Here is a 21,297-nt window from a genome sequence, read left to right on the forward strand (position 1 = left end):
GAGTCCAAGTGAACGTTTGGCTAAACTTCAAGACATTTTCTCCTGGCATTCCTGATTCATCACGTCCACAAGAATGGGATGGATGTGAAGTCACAGTGACCTTTGACCACCAAAATCTGATCAGTTCTTCCTCGAGTCGAAGTGACTGTTTGTCCTGAATTTGAGGACATTCCCTTCAGGCGTTCATGATGCATCGTGTTCAGGAGAATGGAACAGACATGAGGACACAGTGACCTTGGCCTTTGAGACTTTTCACTACCACATTCTAATCAGTTCAATGCTAAATTTGAAGCTCGCCCCCTCCAGGCATTCAAAGGATATTGTGTTCATAGGAATGGGATGGACAGACAGACAGACAGACAGACAGACAATCTGAAAATATAATGCCTCCAGCCTCGGTTGTTGTCGGCATGGAGGCATGAGCAGGATACCATCTGCGCCTGGAATTAGTATTGCAAGTCTGCAACCACTAGACAACAATATCAATTTACAACTTCGAGAAGTGAGACATTTCTACTCAATGATGCAACAATTTCACTGGTCATTGCAACTGCACAATGAAAACATCATATTTGGTATTTTTCTTTTTTTACAATCGAGAACATAAATTATATTTGGTATGAGCTGATTTTTCAGGACAAAAATAACTTTAATTGGTGGTTCTTGATAGTTGATCCACCATTACATCACTATACCCAGACATGCTCCCTGAGAATAACAAGCTTTCCAATACACCTTACTCCATCGGGCCCTTCATGTTTTCCCAAGTGCCTGGAGCTACAGAGTTAAGAAGCCCTGCAAACATCAAAAACACCCAACACCTGAGAAACGCAACAAGCACAACGCAATTAACACAAAGTTGCTAATCTGGCAGCCGTCTGGGTAAAATCCGATGGCATGTCAAATAAAGCTAATCAAGGTAAGTGCATGTCCACATTTAATCATATGATTGAAGGGGAAGAAACAGTATGTAAGTCTAATAATGGCATGGGGATAGTATGCTACATAAGCTTGGTAATGATACTACAAGCCAATCTTGTGGCTCTAAATGCAACACTCTGATTAACATTACAAAGGCAAGCAAAGCCATGAGTCTGCAACAGGGAGCTGTTGCTGTAAATTGCACAGAGACTGGAAATCAAGGAGCATAACTACACTACGGCCTACACAACAGCCCTAAACTAAAAGGCATCAGGTATACCATTATTCTTTTAATTCAACATCAGGTATAAACCTGTACATATTAAAGACCTAAATATGAAAACTGATGAGCACAAGACTTTTATACTGTAGTTCATACTTGTGAAAAGTGGTTTGAATCTACTTTTAAATGAGGGGATCTAATCCCTACCTTGACAATAAATCTTTATATCAATTTTTTTCATTAAAGCTGAGATAAATACTACTACCTTCGAGTAATACAATTTAAATCAAGCTCAAGTGCAAGCACTGACTTTAAATAAAGACGAACAAACCCTCCATGATGTCACCCAAAGGTTTTCGGCAGTTCTGTAGCTCAATGTGGTGGCTCAGACACCACCATCTTGGCAGTACCGGACTTCTCCTAACTCCTGGCTATTTCCAAGAATTAGCAAAGAGTTGGAGCAGGAGTGGAGCTTAGGCAAGCCATGAAAACTCCTCTGGGTCGTGGACTGTCCAATGACAGCGCCCACCTGTTCCTCAGCACACCCTTAATTATGGATTGCTTCAAGTGAGTTTTATTTTATTCTTTTAAATTCATCTGGTGAAAACATTGTGGTATGGCTGTTGTTGTTAGAATGGAACAAATCAGGCGTACAGACCAATACCAGTTTATACACAATGCCGTAAACATGTTTATTTATCCTGTGAAGGTAGACGTTTAGACATGGGAATCTAAGGGTAGGACTCACCTTTGGAGCCAGCCTCAAGTGGTCATTTGAGAAACTACAGCTTTTGGTACTTCATGTTGGTTTCAGTTCTCAGAGAGGATGTTTAAGTGCAACATGATGTGTTTTTCTGTTTTGTTTAGGTTTTTTTGCATTTAAGTCTTCAGTCTTTAGGTCTGTGTTTGATTTTTTTCATTTTTATATAAATTTCACTTCTCATATTGATACAATTGAAAATGTGCTGAATTTTATAATAACTTAAACATGCTGTTAAAGGTAGTGCACATGGGATGGTATATATGTAGGGCTGGTGAAGAAAAAGATATCCAGTAACACAGGATGTTAAATCAACATGTAACGAAGACTTTTACGGACCTTCATGGCTCTATACTTATGTTACTTAGGTTTACTTCAAAAGTTCTTTTTGGCTTCACATTTTGCTTTAATGGTATGCAGTTCTATTTTCACAGGTGGTGACCTAAAAAAGCCATATTCCTAATGATACCAGCCAAGATCTAAAAAGGTTTCCTTTTAAACAGGTCTTTGAAAAAAGCTTTTTCAATTCAGAGATGTGGCTCCTGTGGGGGATGTGATGACATTAAAACAGGAAAGAATGGAAGAAGGCATGCAGTCTACAAAAAATGTGTTGTCTCTTCCAACAATCTTAGGCAGTTTAATCAATATTCTCAAAGGAGCAAGATTTATGCAACCAACTGTAGTATGTGATGTTATCTGAGAGACAATATCTTCAAATTATTTCTCTCTATTTTTAGTTCTCTTTCAATTAAATGCAGCACCAATGTCATCAAACACACAAGTTCATTATCAGTGAAAAATTAATCTGCTCATCATTTAATGACTGATGATTTGCACATTTGGAAAATATCCTGTGCTTCCACATAGAATTAAGAAGACTCATTTACACAGGTGCAACTAAACTGCATGCTCACTGTTGGCTGTGTTACTGATTTGTCATCATTTCTGATACGGTGACCAGCAAAAACAAGCCTAAAAACATGAGCATGCTTCGTGCACTGTAATCATCTTAAATCAATGGTTTTCTATGACTGTGCCACAATCCAAGCCTTGCAAAAATAGGAATCATTTTAAATTAAAAATGGATGAAATCACTTTTTTTTTTCCAATTGGTTTTTTTCTGTCTACACATGGTTAGGACATAACATGAATAAAAAAAATTGTTTTCTTCAAAAAAAATTACTTTCTCCAATACCAAAGGCTATATGGACATGACCAATAAAGGAAAGGCATCAGCAGCAAGGTTATTATCCTTCCACACATTGAGCACACTGGAAAGAAAAGCACCAGGAGCTGCTGTGCAACAATAACAAAACCGGAGCAAACTCGGTAATGCTGCCTCCGCAAAATATTTGTAGCTGGCTGGTTGACATTTGGTATTGAATGAAAAAACTCCCAACACCGATGTAACTGCCTTCCACCGGTGCCCTGCCCTGTCATTCGGATGACACTGAAAGGGAGGCAGCTAATGTTGGCTGCTTTTATGTGGGGTTAAGGAATTTGGAAAAGCAGACGGACTGGAAAACATTGCTTGCACTCCCTCATCCATGCTTTAATCTCAGGTGCTGGACTTGGTTTGCCGTTCTGCCACATCCAGTCCAAACTGAGGTTTTACACACTTTGCAGAGCACAGTAGTCTGCTTCGACTTCATGCTTTGCCAAAACCAACCATTTCCACATCTCTACAGACATATGACAACCTTTCTTCTGTCTTATTTAGTCACTGTCAGCTGCTACTGCCGAGTGTTTGTCTGGCAAAGCTCACACATGTGGCCGTCTTACGACAGCTTATGTTACTGTCATGACTCCAGAAAGCCACTTCTCGCTGCTCGTGCTGGTGTGGTTTAAGAGACAGAAAAATAAGCTCTCCTTAAATAGGAGACTTGTCAAATCGAGCAAAAACCAAAGATCTAAATCAGTTACATTTACTTGATACATCAGCCCTACTTAACTAAATTTGAAAATATGTTAAGTGAGTAGGATGTTGATGTATCTAACGTGCACAGAGGTGTCCACTGTAGCAGACCTAAAAGAGTCCTTTTCTGTCTAAGTCTTCTCTGTACTTGACATATAAATACACAAGTCAAACACACATCAAAGGGGACGTATTCTACTAGAATAAACTACGACTATAACCTTGTGACATTTTTAATATTATATAGGAGACAGGAATAGAGGCAATCAAAGAAGGGCACCCAAACTGCAGCAGGCAGTGCTCTGGGCCTAAAAAGTTAGACTAAGTAAATCTGAAATGCTATTTTATTGTAGCAAAAGGCACTGCTCAAGAAGTCCCCCAACAAGGTCAGGTTTTTTTTTTGTTTGTTTTTTTTAATTTAGGACATAGCTAGCTCACTTCTTGTTACATACCAACAAAGTAGTAATTACATCACACTACATTTCTGCCCATCGATGTGTGTGAAACTGAATATTTTTCCAGCAAGAACTGTTTCTAAGAAGCCTTATATGAGCAACACCCTAAGCAGAGCTGCACAAGTCCCTTTGCTGGTGTTTAATATTTTATACTGTAAGCTTGCTTCATCTTGCTCCTACCTCGTCTCCTCCTCCCTCTCTCTCTCTCCCTCCCTCTTTCTCAATTCTCATGCTCAGTAGCCAACCAAGGATTACACTGGCCTCTATTGTGTGGCCAGTGGACCGTCTGGCTCACACTGCTTCAGTAAAAACCCTATCTCCTGGCTGCACAGGATTTCTGGTCAGAGCACAATGTTGCACTCCTGCCAAGAAAAAGCTGGCTTTGTTGTGCATCGCATACTATTAAACGCAAGGTATAATGCCGCAATCACCAAGGGGCAGGTTGGCTGTTACTTGACGGGTTTTTTTTTTGTTTTGTTTTTTTTAAAGGCTGGGCTTGAAGCTAAAGGAGTCGTGCAAGGTTTAAATCCTACTTTTCAAGTTCTTTCTGAGTGTTTACTGGGAGCTGACCTTGATCAGACAGGAAATCCAGCATGGTCTGCAGCAGGAAGGACAGGTGGCGTACAGACAGGCCTGGGTTGCCCATGCGACGGGAGGCGTACACCAGTTCGTGCAGGAGGCGCATCTGTACAGCAGCCCAGCCTCTGTGGGTACCTGGGAGAGAGAGATGACAGCGAGATATTCACAAATCACAAAGCTGGCAAAGCTCATTGCTGACATCTAATGTTACATGACTATCACATCAGATTAGTGTGCACAGCATTAACACAGTCTGTGGGACAATATTCTGCTAATAATGGTGATCTATTGAAGCTGCCCCCGTATAAAACATTTCCAGTACAAGTACTATAATGCTGGTATGTGTGAGAGAGCAACCCACCAATAAATCCTTTATCCCACTGGTTGCATATTGTTCTGTTTTACTATGCCCAGCCAAATGCACTGATCTTTTTTTGGTGTTTTTTTGCTGTTTATGTGTTATTTGATAGAGACAATGCAGTTTAACATCCAATACAGAGTCTGAAACTGACGGGCTGCACAGAGAGATTATAGCGATCGCTTATTTTCCAACTCATGTCTCCAGTTGGGTTTTTACACACACACAGTACAATTAAAATAGCTTTCATTTTAGTTAAACCACAATAAACTACAGACATGAAGTATAATTAAATACACACAACTTGCTATGCGTAAGACCAGGGTTAAAAAAAAATAAAAGTAAAAACTTAAATTAGGTAAGAAAGAAATTTTAAAAAAATCTTTAGTCAGCCCTTAATCTTTGTTGTAAAAATTTTATATCAGTAACAAATTTGAATTTGGTTGGTAATATGTTCCAGAGTTGCCAGTCTGGTGAACAATATGTAAACAGAAACTGAAAAAAATAGCTTCCAGTTCCTGAAAAAAGCTGTTAAGACCATTTGTTGACCACTTTCAAGCAAAATGTTTCAGTTCCATTGATGATTATGGGAACTTTTTATTACCAATAAATGGTTGATTTAAATGGCGGCTTAAATTATTTATTTTGTTGAATGACGGAAAATTAATCAGCCACTACTCGATCACTTCTTGCTGTAATCCTTTTTTCAAAATCAATACAAAATGCTAAGCGTGACATTACAGCCTCTCGGTGACGAGGATCTCTTAATGTGACCTCTGAAAAATTATTTTGAAGTTCCGGATCATTAAAATAAGCAATTGCACATCATTGCCTTGAGCTTCAGTAAAGATGATTGACCTTTTCTTTAAAAAAAAAAAAAATAGTTTCTCACATTTTTTTAGATTAATCAAATAGCTGATGAAGGAAAGCGTCGCAGTGCTGGTCCATTACATCAATAATACCTATAAATAATGTAGTTACAGGCATCCATCCTTTAGTAGCTTTAGGTGAAATGAATGACTTGGCATGAATGAATTTCGATGTGGAGCCGGTTCTAAATATTATTACTCATGACTATACAGGAAATTCAACCAGTGCTACATGATTAGACGACATCATTTGTTGACTTTCAGGGTGATCTTATAGTTGCAATATAATGAAACTGCATCTTGTCACTCCTGTTAAAATAATAATTCGTAAACTGTATTTAGTCGTTAATGTTTCACACATGAGAAATTGTGTCTAATGGCAACAGAACACAGACTAGTGGGCTGAATATTAATTAGCGAAACAGTATCATATGAACATGCCAACATTTGCACTGTAATATATATTGATGTTAGGAAAATATTTCTAGTAATGCTGTGATTATCTTCTCCAGCCGCATTCCCCCCGGCCCACACAAATGTTGTCTAATTACACCTACATCATATTTACTCTCAAACGTATTAGCTTGAGACACTATAACCGGTGCGTGACAGATCTTCGCACACAAAAGGTCATCAGCTCGAGGGTTTTTATTGAAGCCACATCTTAAAATCAAAGCATCCTCCATCGTAAAACGTTCGTGTCCTCCAGTGCAGCGCTAACTTAGCTGGTGTTGTTTGCTCTGCACAACTGCACAAGACATCTTAATAGCATTCTAGCCTGACACCAACTGTTACATAAGGCCCTCAGCCCCCTACGAGATGCCCCGCTCCACTCCCAGCTGTCGACTATTGACTCACTGAGTGGGAAAGAAAACTACAGAAAAGATGTGCTGGGGAGGCTGTGGGGGCCAGAGGGAGGGAAGGAGGATATCTGGTAAACACTCAGATGTTTCCTCAGCTTAAATACTGCTTGCAATAACGTCAAATCACGCCTGTGATGCACTTTCGGTTATCAGCGTTTTTCAACCTGCGATTCATCCTGACTTTTTCTGCCATTTGAACACAACTGTAAAAGCAATTCCTTCAAAAGCTTTTTTTTTTTTTCCCTGTCGTGAAACTGCACCCACTGAGCAGTCTAAAAATAGCTGACACCACCTGTCTGCCAAAACCAGTGCTTATCTGGAGGACAGTAATCCAGAGGACACTTTGGATTTTCTGAGGATGTCGCTCTCGTTCGTACACGGGGAAAAAAAAAATGAATTTATTTGTTGATATTTTCAGACCCGAACTGGAGGTGTCTGGCAATCCAATTAACACACCGCCAAGATAATGAGTGTGGTGCCACGGCCAAGCAGTCGCACTGTGATGCAAAACCTGACTCAAAACGCCCTGTACCCTCAGGCTGCCTCTGATGTAGCATGTAGGGTGATGGGATGCCACATGCTGCCATTATTCTCCTCGACAGTAAACATCTAAATTATTACAATAAGAAGAAAAAAAATACTCCCCAAATTCCTGTGACAACAGCAGGAACAAAGGTCTGTGCAGGAGGACGTAAAAAGACAGCGTCCCAGAAGTGAAAAGAGGCCCGTTTAGCACTTCTGCTATCCATTCGCTCTACTGTATCTCGGAGCTGTATTGGAATGCACCATTGATCCCCATTTTCTTTGTCTCTCAAACCTGCATCTGTAGCCTACTGTTTGATTAACTCTCATCTGATCCCTTCTGCCAGAGGACTTATCATTTCCTATGAGTCCTGTGTGAATTCAAAGTAGATGCCACAGTTGTAATTTGGGTGGTAAAGCTGATGTTTCAGTATGTACAGAATATAAAACACAAGTATAACAGTGCTTTTGAATACAGTACAGAGTGTGTCCTATTGTTTTCCATTAGGTTCAGTTGGACAATTCTTTCTCTATTCATCTACTTGTTGATTTAAGATTTTGCTATTGTAAGTAAAACACAAACACCGACAGATGAGAGTAACCCTATAAACTGGAGCAGAGGAAAGTATCGCCGTCTCACCTTAAAATTGTAATCGAATGATGAACTGTATTCATAGATTTTATTTCGCTCATGTGAAATGTTTCCAGCTCCAACTTTATGATTGTGTTATATAACAATGAAGCACAGACTTGTTTAAATGTTTTTTCCCTTTTTTTTACTTTTTAATTACTCACTTTTTTCAAAACTTAGTTCTACAACTGTCAAAGTATTACCTGCACTAAGGTGAAATCCGACCTCTAGTGACCTTTATATCTAATATGAAGTTATATATAATCTAAAGTAAGGAGAGGCAATGAGTGTCTCCTTCTGAGCATATAATTACTGAACTGATACTGGTAGTCATATAGTACTGTGCTGATGTTTTAGGGTACCTTAGATGTTTAGATTCTTATTCATCATCTGGTCAGTCCCAAATTAATTTTGCAGCAACAACAAAAACTAGGAATAGTGCAACACGGGGTCCAGACCGTAACTTAATGGACTCGGTTCTGGATAACGTGAAGAGACAGAAGTGAAAGAACTGAGTTCTCCAAAACGACTGGAGCAAGCTTGCCAATTACCTTAAAAAAACAGTTTGCTTATCATGCTGTTTCACTTTATTGTATTTCATATTAACATTTAAGACAGCCAATACGTTAATATGCAGCGGAGGATTAAATTTTATAGCTGCTAAAGTGTAGGAGAGAAACTGTCATCAAAGATTTCACTCACAATGAAGTCTGTGAGGCAAAAAGCTTTTAAAAAAGTGTCTTGCTTGGAAATGTTACTTGAGGGTTTCACACTACAAACAAAAACTTTTTTTTTTTCCCCCATGCGCAAAACAAGCTTGAGATTTTGCTGTTTATTTTATTTCACATTTTCTATTGGACATTTAAACAAATTCTAGCACATTTGAAGAGATTACATTTTCTTTGCATATTCAAACGTAAAACATCTAAAAGAAAAATTGAAATTAAAAAACAAATCCATAAGGTAAACATTTAAGGGAGGGAAGCATCACAGTGTTTTCTAGTTAGAATTGTTAACCGTAAATGGTTGTTTTCCATTTTTAGAAAAAGCTCAGAATTTGTTTAAAGATTGCTTTCTCAGAATTAGTTTTTTCTCTTCCTCTGATTCAGAAATGTCCACTTTAGCAGCACTGACATACAACAACTTTAACTTCCCATAACAGGCTTGTTCATGTATCAGCTACATCCTGGTTTATAGAACATTTCATATTTTTTTCTCTGTCAACAGATTTTCCATATTTATGGAGTTATTAAAGGGGATATCCAGAATTCCTTCTGTATCTTTGACTCTAATACGACAGCAATATGAAAAAAAGAGTTTTGAACCGGGTCTCATCCAGTGTTCAGATTTCTGCTCAAGTAATTTATGCAAAGCGGCACATATTTTGGTCGCCTAATTTGTATAGTTAGTCATAAAAATGTTAGGAAAGCTGGAATATTAAAAAAAATAATTTTTGCAACATAAGTGATCAACTGGGAAGGTTTAATGGTTATATCAGTTTGTCAAAAACTTCAACCTATCCACTTGTCGTGTCAAAATCATTCATAAAACACAGTTTTCTCATTTTTAGCTCCTATTCTGATCCAATCACGGATCCTTCACAGCCCATAATGCAATCTAACAGTCAAATATTCTGGGTTTTCTAAACTAAACTAAATCATATTTAGAACCTTTTAACCTTGTAATGTGTGCTTCAGGTGCAGCGTCTCACTGAATATTCAGCACTGCAGGGAACAAACTCACCCTGCTTTGCTCTAACTGCAGCTCCACAAAGTGAATTTGCTCTTCTTTGTGGCAAAAAACTAAAAAATAAAAAAAAAACCTGGATGATTAGAAATGTTACCACTGCACTAAACTTGAAGGCTAAGGATTTAATTAGGCTCAATCCCTCAGCCTTTTTCTATTTTTCTATCTTGTTCAGCCAAAACTCCCACAAAACCACTTTTAACTGGACATAAGTGTATTTTCCTATTCTTATTTCATGCAATTGGCATGAATATTTGCAAATAGCATTCTGCAGAAGTTTAGTATGATTTTTTAAGAACAGAGAACTTCAACAGGAGATTATTTCGAAATAAAAATTACTGGTGATCTGATCATTTTGGGCTGTTATTACCAATTAGGTCATCCACTTCGCAGCAACGTAATATAAGTTAAAACCATTTAATCCCACTGCAGGCTACCACAATGTAGTACATGTGTGGCAAAGACATCACTTTTTGAAATGAATGAACTGTGATGCCGTCATACTATGCGCCCCAGTGAAATGTAGGGTTCATGTTACAGTATGAAAATCTAGTCCACTGGCTTTCCCTGGGTGATTAAAGACAGAGTCAACGGTAATAATCCAAAATGTGTTTTGTCAAAATCTGTGAGTATCTCATCATTGTTTACTTGCAATCTATTGTGTGTGTGTGTGTGCTGAAAAACATTTAGTAACTGGCTCTGTACATGGGAAACGAACTAGTTGGCTCGGACCGATCAACAACACTATTCCAGAGTGTCCTGTGCATGTTTGTGCTAATGCAGGGGGACGGGCTTTTTTTGTTTTTTTTTTTACCGGTAGTACTCATGCATCCCACTTTCGCAATTGCTCGCACAAGCATATGATTTGGTTGCACCCCACTCAGCAGAGTATTAATCAATCCTGCATGTTGATGACGAGTTGTCTTTGCATATCATTATGTTGCATTGATGTAAAGATAAAAAAGTGATTTGATACCGTCTAAAATGAATATATCAATTGTGTCAGCACTCTTTCCCTAAAGTTATAAACTAGGAACTGGCCAAACTCCTCACTTGCTAAATATCTGTTTAACGATAGACACTACAACTCAGAAAAGCATGTAAACAAATATGAGTTACATAATGCCTTATTTAAAAAATTATATATGAATTATATATGAAATAAGACATTCGCCCCAAATTAAACCAAGAGGTTAATTTCAATTAGGCTGTTTTCTATTTGCGGAGTATTTCAAACATCAGTTTTACAATAAAATGTTTAATTGTGGGAACTTGTGATGTTGTCAGTATTCATTTAATTATGAAGCCCTAACGCTGTTTTAACATTGCGATTGAATGCTTTATTTTTTTCTTCTTCACCACCTCGGTCAGTATCTTCCTGCCTTCACCTGCACTCTCATCATCATCAGGTGCGTCTGGGTCACGAGCTCTCCCTCTTCATCAGCCTCCTCCTTCTCTTCCACCTTCGTTTGGTTTTTTAAGATAATCAGCTATAGATCGCTTCATCTTTGGAACAAGGTCGCAGCTGATTGGATTGTTCCACGTGTCAGGCAAGAGAATGACTGAGCCAGTGAAGAAGAAAAAGCTCCTTTCAACCACATTTGGCTAACAAAGTAGTTACCTGAGCCGGCCGGTGAGGATTCTACGTATAAAACAGTTGCACATATGACTATTTTGGTCGCAGGTTGGAGCCACGTAAATAAGTAAATAGCAACAATATTCCCTCCAGAAGCACAGACTCCACCATTAACTGGCATAAATCTAAATTTCAAACAGCAGTACATCTCATATTTGAGTTTCAAACACCTGCTTTAACAACATTTCAGTGTAAGTAAAAACCATTTTACCTCAAAACAACATGCAGCTTGTTGCGATTCATCACGCATAAAGGAAACACGACCAGAGATTAACAGCGTATCAGAATAAAAATCCTCACAAAATGTTCCTTGAATAGCGATGGCGAGATAAAATACGGATGTCCCTGAGCTTTTCTGTTCGCTCCGCGCTCTGTCTTTTATGTTGCCAATGCTTGCCATTGAGTGGCTGCAATGAGCAAGGGTCAAGAGTCTGTAGAACCAAGAGGCTTATCACGAGAGCCTTACCGAAGAATCTACAAAAGCCCGGGTCAGGTCTCAGTCGTGCTGCTTTTTGAGAAAAGTGGTGGCTTGAATGCAGAACACCCTGATGGAGTACTTTTTAAAAAGACAGCAAAGCTAGGAGTGAAATGAAGCAATGCTTTTCATCTCCGTAATCCGTTAAATATGTTTACACTGCTGTCACTCACAGATTGTGGATCACGCAAGAGGGGCACTCTATTCAGTACTTAATAAAACATTTATTCAGTCAGATTTATTCCTTTTCACTGATATAAAATCAGGCGTACTTGAGTACTTGCAACCTTTAAGACCTCTAGGAAGAAAGAAATCTACCCATGACAGGGTGAATTCTACAGACAAAGAGCTTTGTTTTAGGTTCAGCCCTGAATTTTGATTTGAGTTCTGATTTGTATTATATCAGGCAACAATTCCATAGTTTTATAAAAATATCTTTGAGCACTAAAAACTTGGTCAATAAAGAATAATTTATCAGTTGCCAAAACAAAAATCTAAATTATTCTATGGCTCCAGCCTCTCAAAGGAGGAATAGATTTGTTCTCATATTATGATAAATTGAAGCTCTTTGGATTTAATAGTGTTGGCTGGGAGGGAAAAAACAAACAATTTGAAGAAAAAATAAAAAATGTGGTGATTATTTTTCACAATTGGTTGATGTTTTATCAACTGAAGCAAAACACCATTAGATACCAACAGAAAAAAAAAAGTGATGATGAAATTAATGGTTTGTTTCATCCCTAAAAAAAAAAACATCAAATGTGAGATCAGTTTTGAAACGATGAAAACAATGAGGCTCTCTCACACCAAACCCAAGTATTCCCACGTGAAAGAGCGGAAAGAAATAATAAACCTATTACCTCCGGGTTTCCATATAATCCAACCTCCTACCTTTGCTGAAGTCCTTGGGGTCGAGTGACAGGCTGTATCCAGGTAACGTCTCCAGCAGCAGCTTGTAGCAGGCCCTCCAGCCAGGCTCTGGGATGGTGGGAGCCACACACTGCATGGCCGCGACACGCTTGAAAAAAGCCGACTTGCGATGGAAGCCGATCAGTTCGTAGAGCTCGGACAGAATGCTGTAGCGTTGGATCTTCTCCTCCTCCGATAGCTGCAGTTACAGGCACGACATTGTGACTTCACTTGGATGTTTAATAAGAATGAATATAGTTTGTTATGTTATTATGAAAGGACTGTTTTTACATTCATCTGCTGAATGGAAAAAGTTTCTCTGAGATCACCCTAAGTCTCTGTGCAACACATGGATAGACGAGCAGGATTTTGTTGTTTTTGTTTTTTAAACATATACAATTATGCATAATAATGAGTCTTTTAATATATCTTCTAATATGTGAAGAGGGCATCTTTAATGTTCCAATGTTGTAATTATATGCCTTCACATTTAGTTGGAACATTCTGTAAAGTACTATCAAGGATTATTAGGAACACTTTCACCAGACTGATCCATGCCAATAATTGCTGAGGTGAATAAACTGCCTTTAATGCACTAATTATTATAATACCGATTTAGGAATCAATATTTAAAATCCAAGAAAGAAAATGTAATAAATCACTGCACTAAAAAGGCAAACCTGGAGGAAATGTCACTGGCTGTGTAGGTTACATAAGGAAACAAAACTCTGAAGTGAAAAAATAGATAAAGTGAAATGTATCACTCTAGTTATGAAAAAAAAAAAACACAAAAAAAGGTAATGCATACTTTGAGAGCACATTGTGGTGCAGGTGGGTTCTGTTTTAGCACACAGTATGATATTCTTCAGCCTCTGTGATGTAACTGTACACCGCAGAGCCAGTGGCCGTATTAATCATCCAGTGAAGCTGCAATAGCTTCTCAAGCTGCATCAAGGTGATGTATGTTAAAGGATTTCACAGTTAGACAGTGTACCTGTCCCAGGTTGATGTAAACAGCGTTCTGCAGGAACTCGGAGGCCTCCCTGGCCCTCTTCTGAATAGCCAGCACCCGGACCGCTTTCACGCAGGCCTCCAGCTCGATCACGCCGGCGTTCTTGTACTGCGGGAGATAAGAGGAGGAGCAGGGGGAGGATCGACGTTAATGAAAAATGAATAGCCAGCAAGGATCGCCTTGAGTTTTACAACCCACCTCATAATCGGAGGTAATGTTTCCTCATTAACATACGACCATACTCATCAGTCACCGCAAACGTGGGATGACGGACAAGTGTGATAACTCGGATCCCCTGTCGCTCGTCTTTCGGGGATTCCCAGCCATTACTCTTTTTTTTCCACTGAGCTACTGCTGCCCAGGCTTCACACTGTGCACAGATGTGTGCATTTTTTATCGCTCCGTCCCTCAACTTCCTTCCACTTGCACCCTCATTGTCTCCTTATTAAAATTCAATTAATATCTGAATGGCTATGTGTTGAGATGTAATTTAATTCTGAATGAACTAGTTACAGGTAAAAGGGCTGAGGGAGGTCAGTGCAAAAAGGCAATTATAATAATGAAGATAAAGCACAGGATTGCTTCTGAATAGTTGGGTAGCATAATGAGCCTATTCAGCTTTCCTTGAGCATTAAGGATACTTAAATACTATTCTTTGTGACTTTGTACAAGTACATTGGGGAAAAAAGAGAGTACAAATATATTATTCCATGAACAGATACGTAACACTTTTGGGTCTGTGTAACACTGATTTTATAAGGTTACTGCTGACTAGAAAAGGTTCTACTAGCAATTACACACGCTTTCAAAGCTCAGTGGTAAATCTTGTCCCCATGTAGGATTCAGTAATAAACAGCTGCTGTCAGCATGTACTGGTCTGATAAAACTCAAACACAGTGTTGTCTTTGCCTTCAAATGGCAAGAAAATCAAATCAAATACTGCCCCCTGGTGAGATGAATAACTATTACTCCACAGACACATAGCTACATTTCTGCCTGTTGGTGCAGGTTTTATATCAATGAACCCAAATGTAAACACGACTACGGATGATCAGACTGAGGGAAAATACGACACTACCTGGATCACACACACAACCTTCATTACCCTAAATCTGGACACCACATGCATGGGATCATTTGGAGCTAACATTCAAGACCCACTCTGATATTTTGTACTGACTACAAGACACATCATGAGTGAAATAAGCATTCATCAGCACCTCTGAGCTCTTAAGGAACCAATCCGGTCAACTAGCAGGGTTTAGCTTTCTGTATCATCAGTTTTCTTAATGGCCTGCTGAGTTACTCCTGTTGTACAACTTGCCATTGTGTAGCATAGAGTAGTTTTACAGTGTTTGAGCAGAGTCACAGGTGAGCTGGTGTGCTTGAGCTGCAGAAAATGGCAGAGGGGACTGTAAAGAGAGACTTCAGAGATTTGCAATTTCTAAAGAAAGCAATAATGTAGAGTTACATTGAAGCCATTTTTAAGGCAGTAAGGGGGATAATTTTTATGGAAAAGTCTAAAATTAATTTGTGGAGATGAGTTTGTTTGGGGGTAAATCAGAGGGAGACTTTAAGAGTACCTTCTCTGGATAAAGACAGAGTAAAGCACATTTAGAGGACTAGTGGTTGCTTATCGCTTAAAAACTGCAATTGAATGAATGAATGACTGAATGAATGAATGAATGAATGAATCAATGACCGAATGAATGAATGAATGAAAAACTAAATAAAAAGCATGGGGAAAAAATGTACAAAAATGAGTTCGAAAAGGAGCCGGAAGAAGTATAAACTTATAAACTCCCACCCCCTTATCACCCTATGATTCATTACAACATTACATGAGCCTACATATAATAAATGGATTTAATATAAAATGTGCATCAATATACAATCAATTAACTGCACAGATAAACAGTCTATAATTGTACCATATGCATAATCAATTTGTCATTTGAGGTTGTGGCTCCTAATCTGCAACACGTGTTTTGGACTTAAAGAACAGGAGCGGTGATATTCTTTATTTTTGTTAATGCCATCAAAGTCTCTCAATACTTCCTGACATCCCTACTGTGTGTTGGTGTCACTTTTGTACCTATAAGCATAGACATTTTAAAAAACAGATTGTTAATATAAACTTTCAAAAAATAAATAAATAAATGAAAAGGGCTCGGTAATTTTCTTCTTCTGCAGGGTTCACCAATTTTAATTTAAGACATTAAGGTCTTGTTAATACCACATAGAATGCAATTTAACATCTGTTACTATACTTGGCAAACTATGAAAGTATGATGGAAGATCAGGAGGGCCAGTATGATCCAGAATTATTGATAATTTTAATCTTTTTTTGTTTTGTTTTGTTTTTGAAGACCCCCATATGGTGGTTTAGATAAACTAGTGGACATATCGTGAGCAAAAATTAGCAGTCAACACTGTTGTATTAATAGTTTTAAGGTAGAGGGGAATTATTTTCACTTTTTATAATATACTATAATCCACAGAGATGAGTCTGGAATTTTGAATATTTAGGGGTTTAATCAATGACTGCTGGAAGACTTTTTATTAATGGTAGCCAGACACAAGCAAATTACATAAAACGGTGGATTAACCAATTAAAATGTGTTAATTACTTTAAGTTAATTTAAGTTCATGATACAGTCCAGGCTGTATATTACATAAAAATGTTTAAAGAAAACTGAATTCAACATGTTTTTAAGATCTGTAGATACCTTGACTATTTTCCACTACAAATTTGCTTTATAGTGAGTATTTATTTATGTCTATTGGTTCTTTATGAAGACACAAATCTTCACAAATATACGTTTCTTTTACTTTTTTTACATTTTTATTATACTGTAAATAACAGCTAAGTACTGCAGTTATTATGACATTACTCAAAAAGGAGTAAACAGTGAATTTATTGGGGCCGTTTCTAGCTGCAGATCTGGCGCACAACAAAGAATTTTTGCCTGACTGATCCAAAGTAAACTACAGTGGCAGTTTTCATCACAGCAGCAGCAACGTGTCAACCGGTGCAACAGTGCGGCTCAGTGATGTGTTTTTAATAGCTTTTTGGACAACAAAGGAGTTTTTTGGCACAAAAGGAAAACCTTTATCGGACTAAGGACACGCAGGCATTACTTGATGGTAAACATTCACTGCTGGTTTTAGACTTGTTAACAATCAGAACACTATAGAACAGCACCACACTTACCACTTACATCGCTAGAAGGTGGCTCAACATCTACCGATTCAAAGTTAGCTTGGTTTTACTTTCTTTAAATATATTTATTCTTCTTTGTCATTTAGCAAAGCACTGTGGTGTCTCATCCTGACAAATGGTACTTAAATTAAACTTTACTGCAGTTAGAACAGACTAAGATTTTACCTCATTTAGAAAAAAACAATATTAGCACTTCTTTAATGATTAAATAAGTATTAGAATATAACTGAATGTATATTAAATAATACTAGGCTTTAATGAACAATTCATTATCTGATTGTCATTGTTTAATTAGATAGTTGAGCTGCTATTTGTTATTGTAGATCATCAGTATTTTAGCTGTTCATATAAACCCAAAATTACACTGTACTCCCGCAGAAAACTTTGATTTTTCTTAAAATGTAAATTTTCATCAGAGCTTAAAAGTCTCATGGTCTATATCTTTGACATTTAACACCCATGACCAAGAGTCTTATCTCAAACTTAACGAAGCAGAATTTGGGATATTCACTACTATGGCAATACTATTGGCTACATTAAACATGCAACACATGCAGACTACTCTGAACTGGACGTGCCATGGAACACATCTTCTTGCTGGCTACACCTGCAGCACATCTGCAGAGTAAGGTTGTGTCAAAAAAGACATTTTTGGGATTGCTTTGTTTTTTTTAGTTTCATAGTTTTTCACTTCAGTTTGTGTACTATGGGTTAGTTACCATCTAAAGAGTACAGTAGACTCTGTAATGGACAAAGTTACTGGGCAAACATCAGCTGGTAGTGGCAAAATAAATGCCATCGGAGTAATCAAGACCCAAAAGTGGACCCCTGTTTGATACACAGTCACTCAACGAAGTCATTTATAGAGGTAGTTTCCTTTTTCTTTCCAAAATAGACACTTTATGATGATATGATATGTGTCTGTGTAAATGGGCTGTGTGCACACACCACTCACAATAAATGTAAATAGAAAACTGGTCTACTTTTACATTTGTAGAGCAAATCTCCATGATGCATACCTAATACGTACATCCTGCTCTCATGCCTGGTGGAAGCACAGAGATGCAGCATCTGTTTCTCAAACAATCTGTACGCAACACATGTTCAATGCAGCCTCAGCATCAGTATCCTTAATCCATCAACAACCATACTGGTTTGATTCCTGGTTTACCAGTTGTGTAGCTTTAGGTCCGTACCTTTCCATAGTAGGAGATGGCCTCTTTGTATTTCTCAATAATGTCCTCGGGACTCAGGCAGTTCTTTGCTCGTCCGATCTCGGCACTGGTGTCTGCACTAATGCCGTTGGCTGTGAGGGCACCTACACTCAAAAAAGGACAGTATAAAGATTAGTACAGGAAAAGCCACAACGATGAGTGCCCATCAATGTTCTCTGCTACTAAAGGAAAAAGAGTGAAACCAGGAAGGAAAAGAAACTTAAATCCATCACTTACTGTTCAAAGACAAGTCTTTGGCTACCACCATCACATGCACATTTGTCACACAGGGTATTACCGTATATACAGTACAGTGCTCAAATACTCAACACAGAGAACTCTAAACATATCTTAGCAGATACCATAACAACAGATAATGATGAATGAAACTTGCATTCTGGTGCCTCAAGATCACCCCATTGAACCTTAAACTTTACAAGCTCGGCCTGCACTGCTTTGCGCCAGTATTAGATTATAAAATAAATATTCTAAAGTCCACACAGTCCTTAAGATGTAAACAAATCAATATTCACAGTTAATGTCCAGCTTAAATCGCAACTGAAATCTTTCAAAGGCAATTTTAAGGGGGCATCTCTCGGCTAAATCTGATTTTAATACAAACTTAACCGTCACTGGATCAGCTGCAAACGGGACGGTTTCCATGGCAACACTGTGATGCTGTCACCATGAGAAACGTGTAAATACTGAGATACTGTATTGCACTATTTTTTGTACATTTTTTGAGATAGCGAAGTTAAAAAATGTGTATTATCTCCTTACAAAGTTAGAGAAAGGTGCAAAAATGTGATTTTTTTCCCCCTTAGGTTATAATAGTGATAGCTAAGCATCAGTAAGCATTTAAATAAGCAGAAAGTCACAGTGTGCATGATTGGTGCTGGACTGCCATCTGCTGGTGCTTCAGGAGAACTACATAATCTTATCTTCAAAGTCTTTTCATAACAGATTGTTTTAAAAAGATTTTGATAGGGTTAAAAGATTTTTTGCTTTATAATCAAGCATAAGATGTAAGTTATTAGAATAATGGGGCAATAAATAAGGAATGGAAGCAACTGAAAGTGGCCATTTAAAGTGATACTGATCACCAAAAGTGAGGCTGTGAAAGAGAGCAGGTACATCAGAATGAATTTTTAAAAAAAACGGCGATAGTAAACCAACACAGGAGAACACTATCTGTCACAGGAGGAAAAAAAAAAACACATCAGGTGAGAAGCAACACGAATCAAGCCGGTGATGGAGCAGGATGAAGAGTAACATCAAACGCATGTGAAAGTGGCACATGTGAGCACAAGCAAACAGGCAAACTGGTGTCTAGAAGAGCTATGTTGGTTAGACATTCCATACCTGGGTCAATGAGAACCTCTTGAGCTCCTACAGACAGAGAGAGAGAATGCAGATTCACTCCATGACGCAAGGCGCAATGTTAGCAGTGTTAGTCCCAACAATGTGCTTAATGGCTGCTGCTGCTNGACACCCTCTGTGCTTTAAGGTCAGGATGAAAACGTTCCTCTGTGATGAAGCTGATAGTTAGAGCTGCTCAGGATCACCTGCTTGTTCTCTCTGTGGACATCTCTGGATCTGGAGCTTCACGTCTCTGACCTCCAGCTGCTGGCCTCACCGACCCCCAGAATATTTATATTCATATCTATTGTTCTGTTCTATGATCTCCATCTACTATCCTGTTATCTCAACCTCCCTCACCTCCACTCTCACCCAACCGGTCCAGGCAGATGGCCTCCTTCCCTGAGTCTGGTTCTGTTGGAAGTCCCCCCCCAACCGCTTGCTCAGAGGAAGTCCAGAGGCTGCTCTGGATCGTTGGTTCTCTGTTTAACTCTGTGAGGTCTGTTCCTGACTGTGTTCAGGCTGTGAGATGACACAAGCTGTAAACTGAGCTGCACTAATAGAACTGAACTGAATGTGCAGTCATTCTTCTGCTGCATATATTGGGTGCCTAATAAATACACAGAAACCAGGAACTGACCAGGCTAACAACAACACACATTCAGCAAACTGCAAGAAGCCCTCTGTAGCTGGACATGAATCCTGACCACCAACAAACCTAAACGTATGCGTTATGTGGAGCCAGAGGTATTGTGAGCAATCGTTTGTATTTCAGTGCTCTAAAGAAGCAGAGTACTGAGGAGGTCTGGGGTATAAATATTCTGCTATCTGCTTGAATCAAAAGTGATTATTTAAATTTCACATTGGCACGACAAAGAATGTGGACAGAACCAGTGTTCAGGGGGAAGCAGAGAGCTGAGACCATTCTCCTGTCAGTCGAGTGGCAGACCAGGGTGGTGGTTCCCATTTAAAAAAAGGGGGACCGGAGAGTGTGTGCCAACTATCGGGGTGTCACACTTCTCAGCCTCCCCGGGAAAGTTTACTCTAGGGTGCTGGAAAGGAGGCTCCAACCAGTTGTCAAACCTTGGATTCAGGAGGAGCAATGCAGATCCTGGAACAGAGGACCAGTTCTTTACCCTTGCAGAACTGCTGAGGAGGTCATGGCAATTCGACCTGCCAGTCCACATGTGCTTTGTGGATCTGGAGAAGGCCTATGACCGTGTTCCCCGAGGTACTCTGTGGGGGGTACTGAGGGAGTATGGGGTACCAGGCTCACTGCTATGAGCCATTCTGTCCCTGTACAACCGAAGTGCGAGCTGTGTCCGCATTCTCAGCAATAAGTTGAACACGTTCCCAGTGGGTGTTGGACTCCGCCAGGGCTGCTCCTTGTTGTGGTTCTTCCGAACACGTCCACCTGGGAGGAGACCCCGGGGCAGACCCAGAACCCGCTGGAGGGACCCTATATCTCTCGGCTGGCCTGGGAACGCCTCAGGATCCCCCAGGAAGAGCTGGAAAGGGTTGCCAGGGGAAGGGAAGTCTGGAATGACCTGCTCCACCTGCTGCCCCCACGACCCCACCCCGGATAAGCAGAAGACAATGGATGGATGGATGGATGGATGGATGGATG

The 21,297-nt window shown here is 39.1% G+C and overlaps 1 protein-coding gene across 1 annotated transcript in view; it reads right to left on the reverse strand.

Moving 5' to 3' along the window:
* trappc9 (trafficking protein particle complex subunit 9) overlaps positions 1–20,959 on the reverse strand; it is a 254,895-nt gene extending 233,936 nt beyond the window's left edge. The window contains exons 1-6 of the mRNA XM_008285913.1: positions 20,920–20,959; positions 19,674–19,700; positions 18,294–18,415; positions 13,857–13,982; positions 12,845–13,061; positions 4,845–4,988 (exon numbers count right to left, since the gene is read on the reverse strand). Of these exons, the coding sequence (XP_008284135.1) occupies positions 4,845–4,988; positions 12,845–13,061; positions 13,857–13,982; positions 18,294–18,415; positions 19,674–19,700; positions 20,920–20,959 (676 nt within the window). The remainder of the gene's footprint in view (positions 1–4,844; positions 4,989–12,844; positions 13,062–13,856; positions 13,983–18,293; positions 18,416–19,673; positions 19,701–20,919) is intronic.
* Between the last annotated feature and the right edge of the window lie 338 nt (positions 20,960–21,297).

Source organism: Stegastes partitus, unplaced genomic scaffold (genome assembly GCF_000690725.1).
Source record: "Stegastes partitus isolate 25-593 unplaced genomic scaffold, Stegastes_partitus-1.0.2 Scaffold422, whole genome shotgun sequence".
NCBI lineage: Eukaryota > Metazoa > Chordata > Actinopteri > Pomacentridae > Stegastes > Stegastes partitus.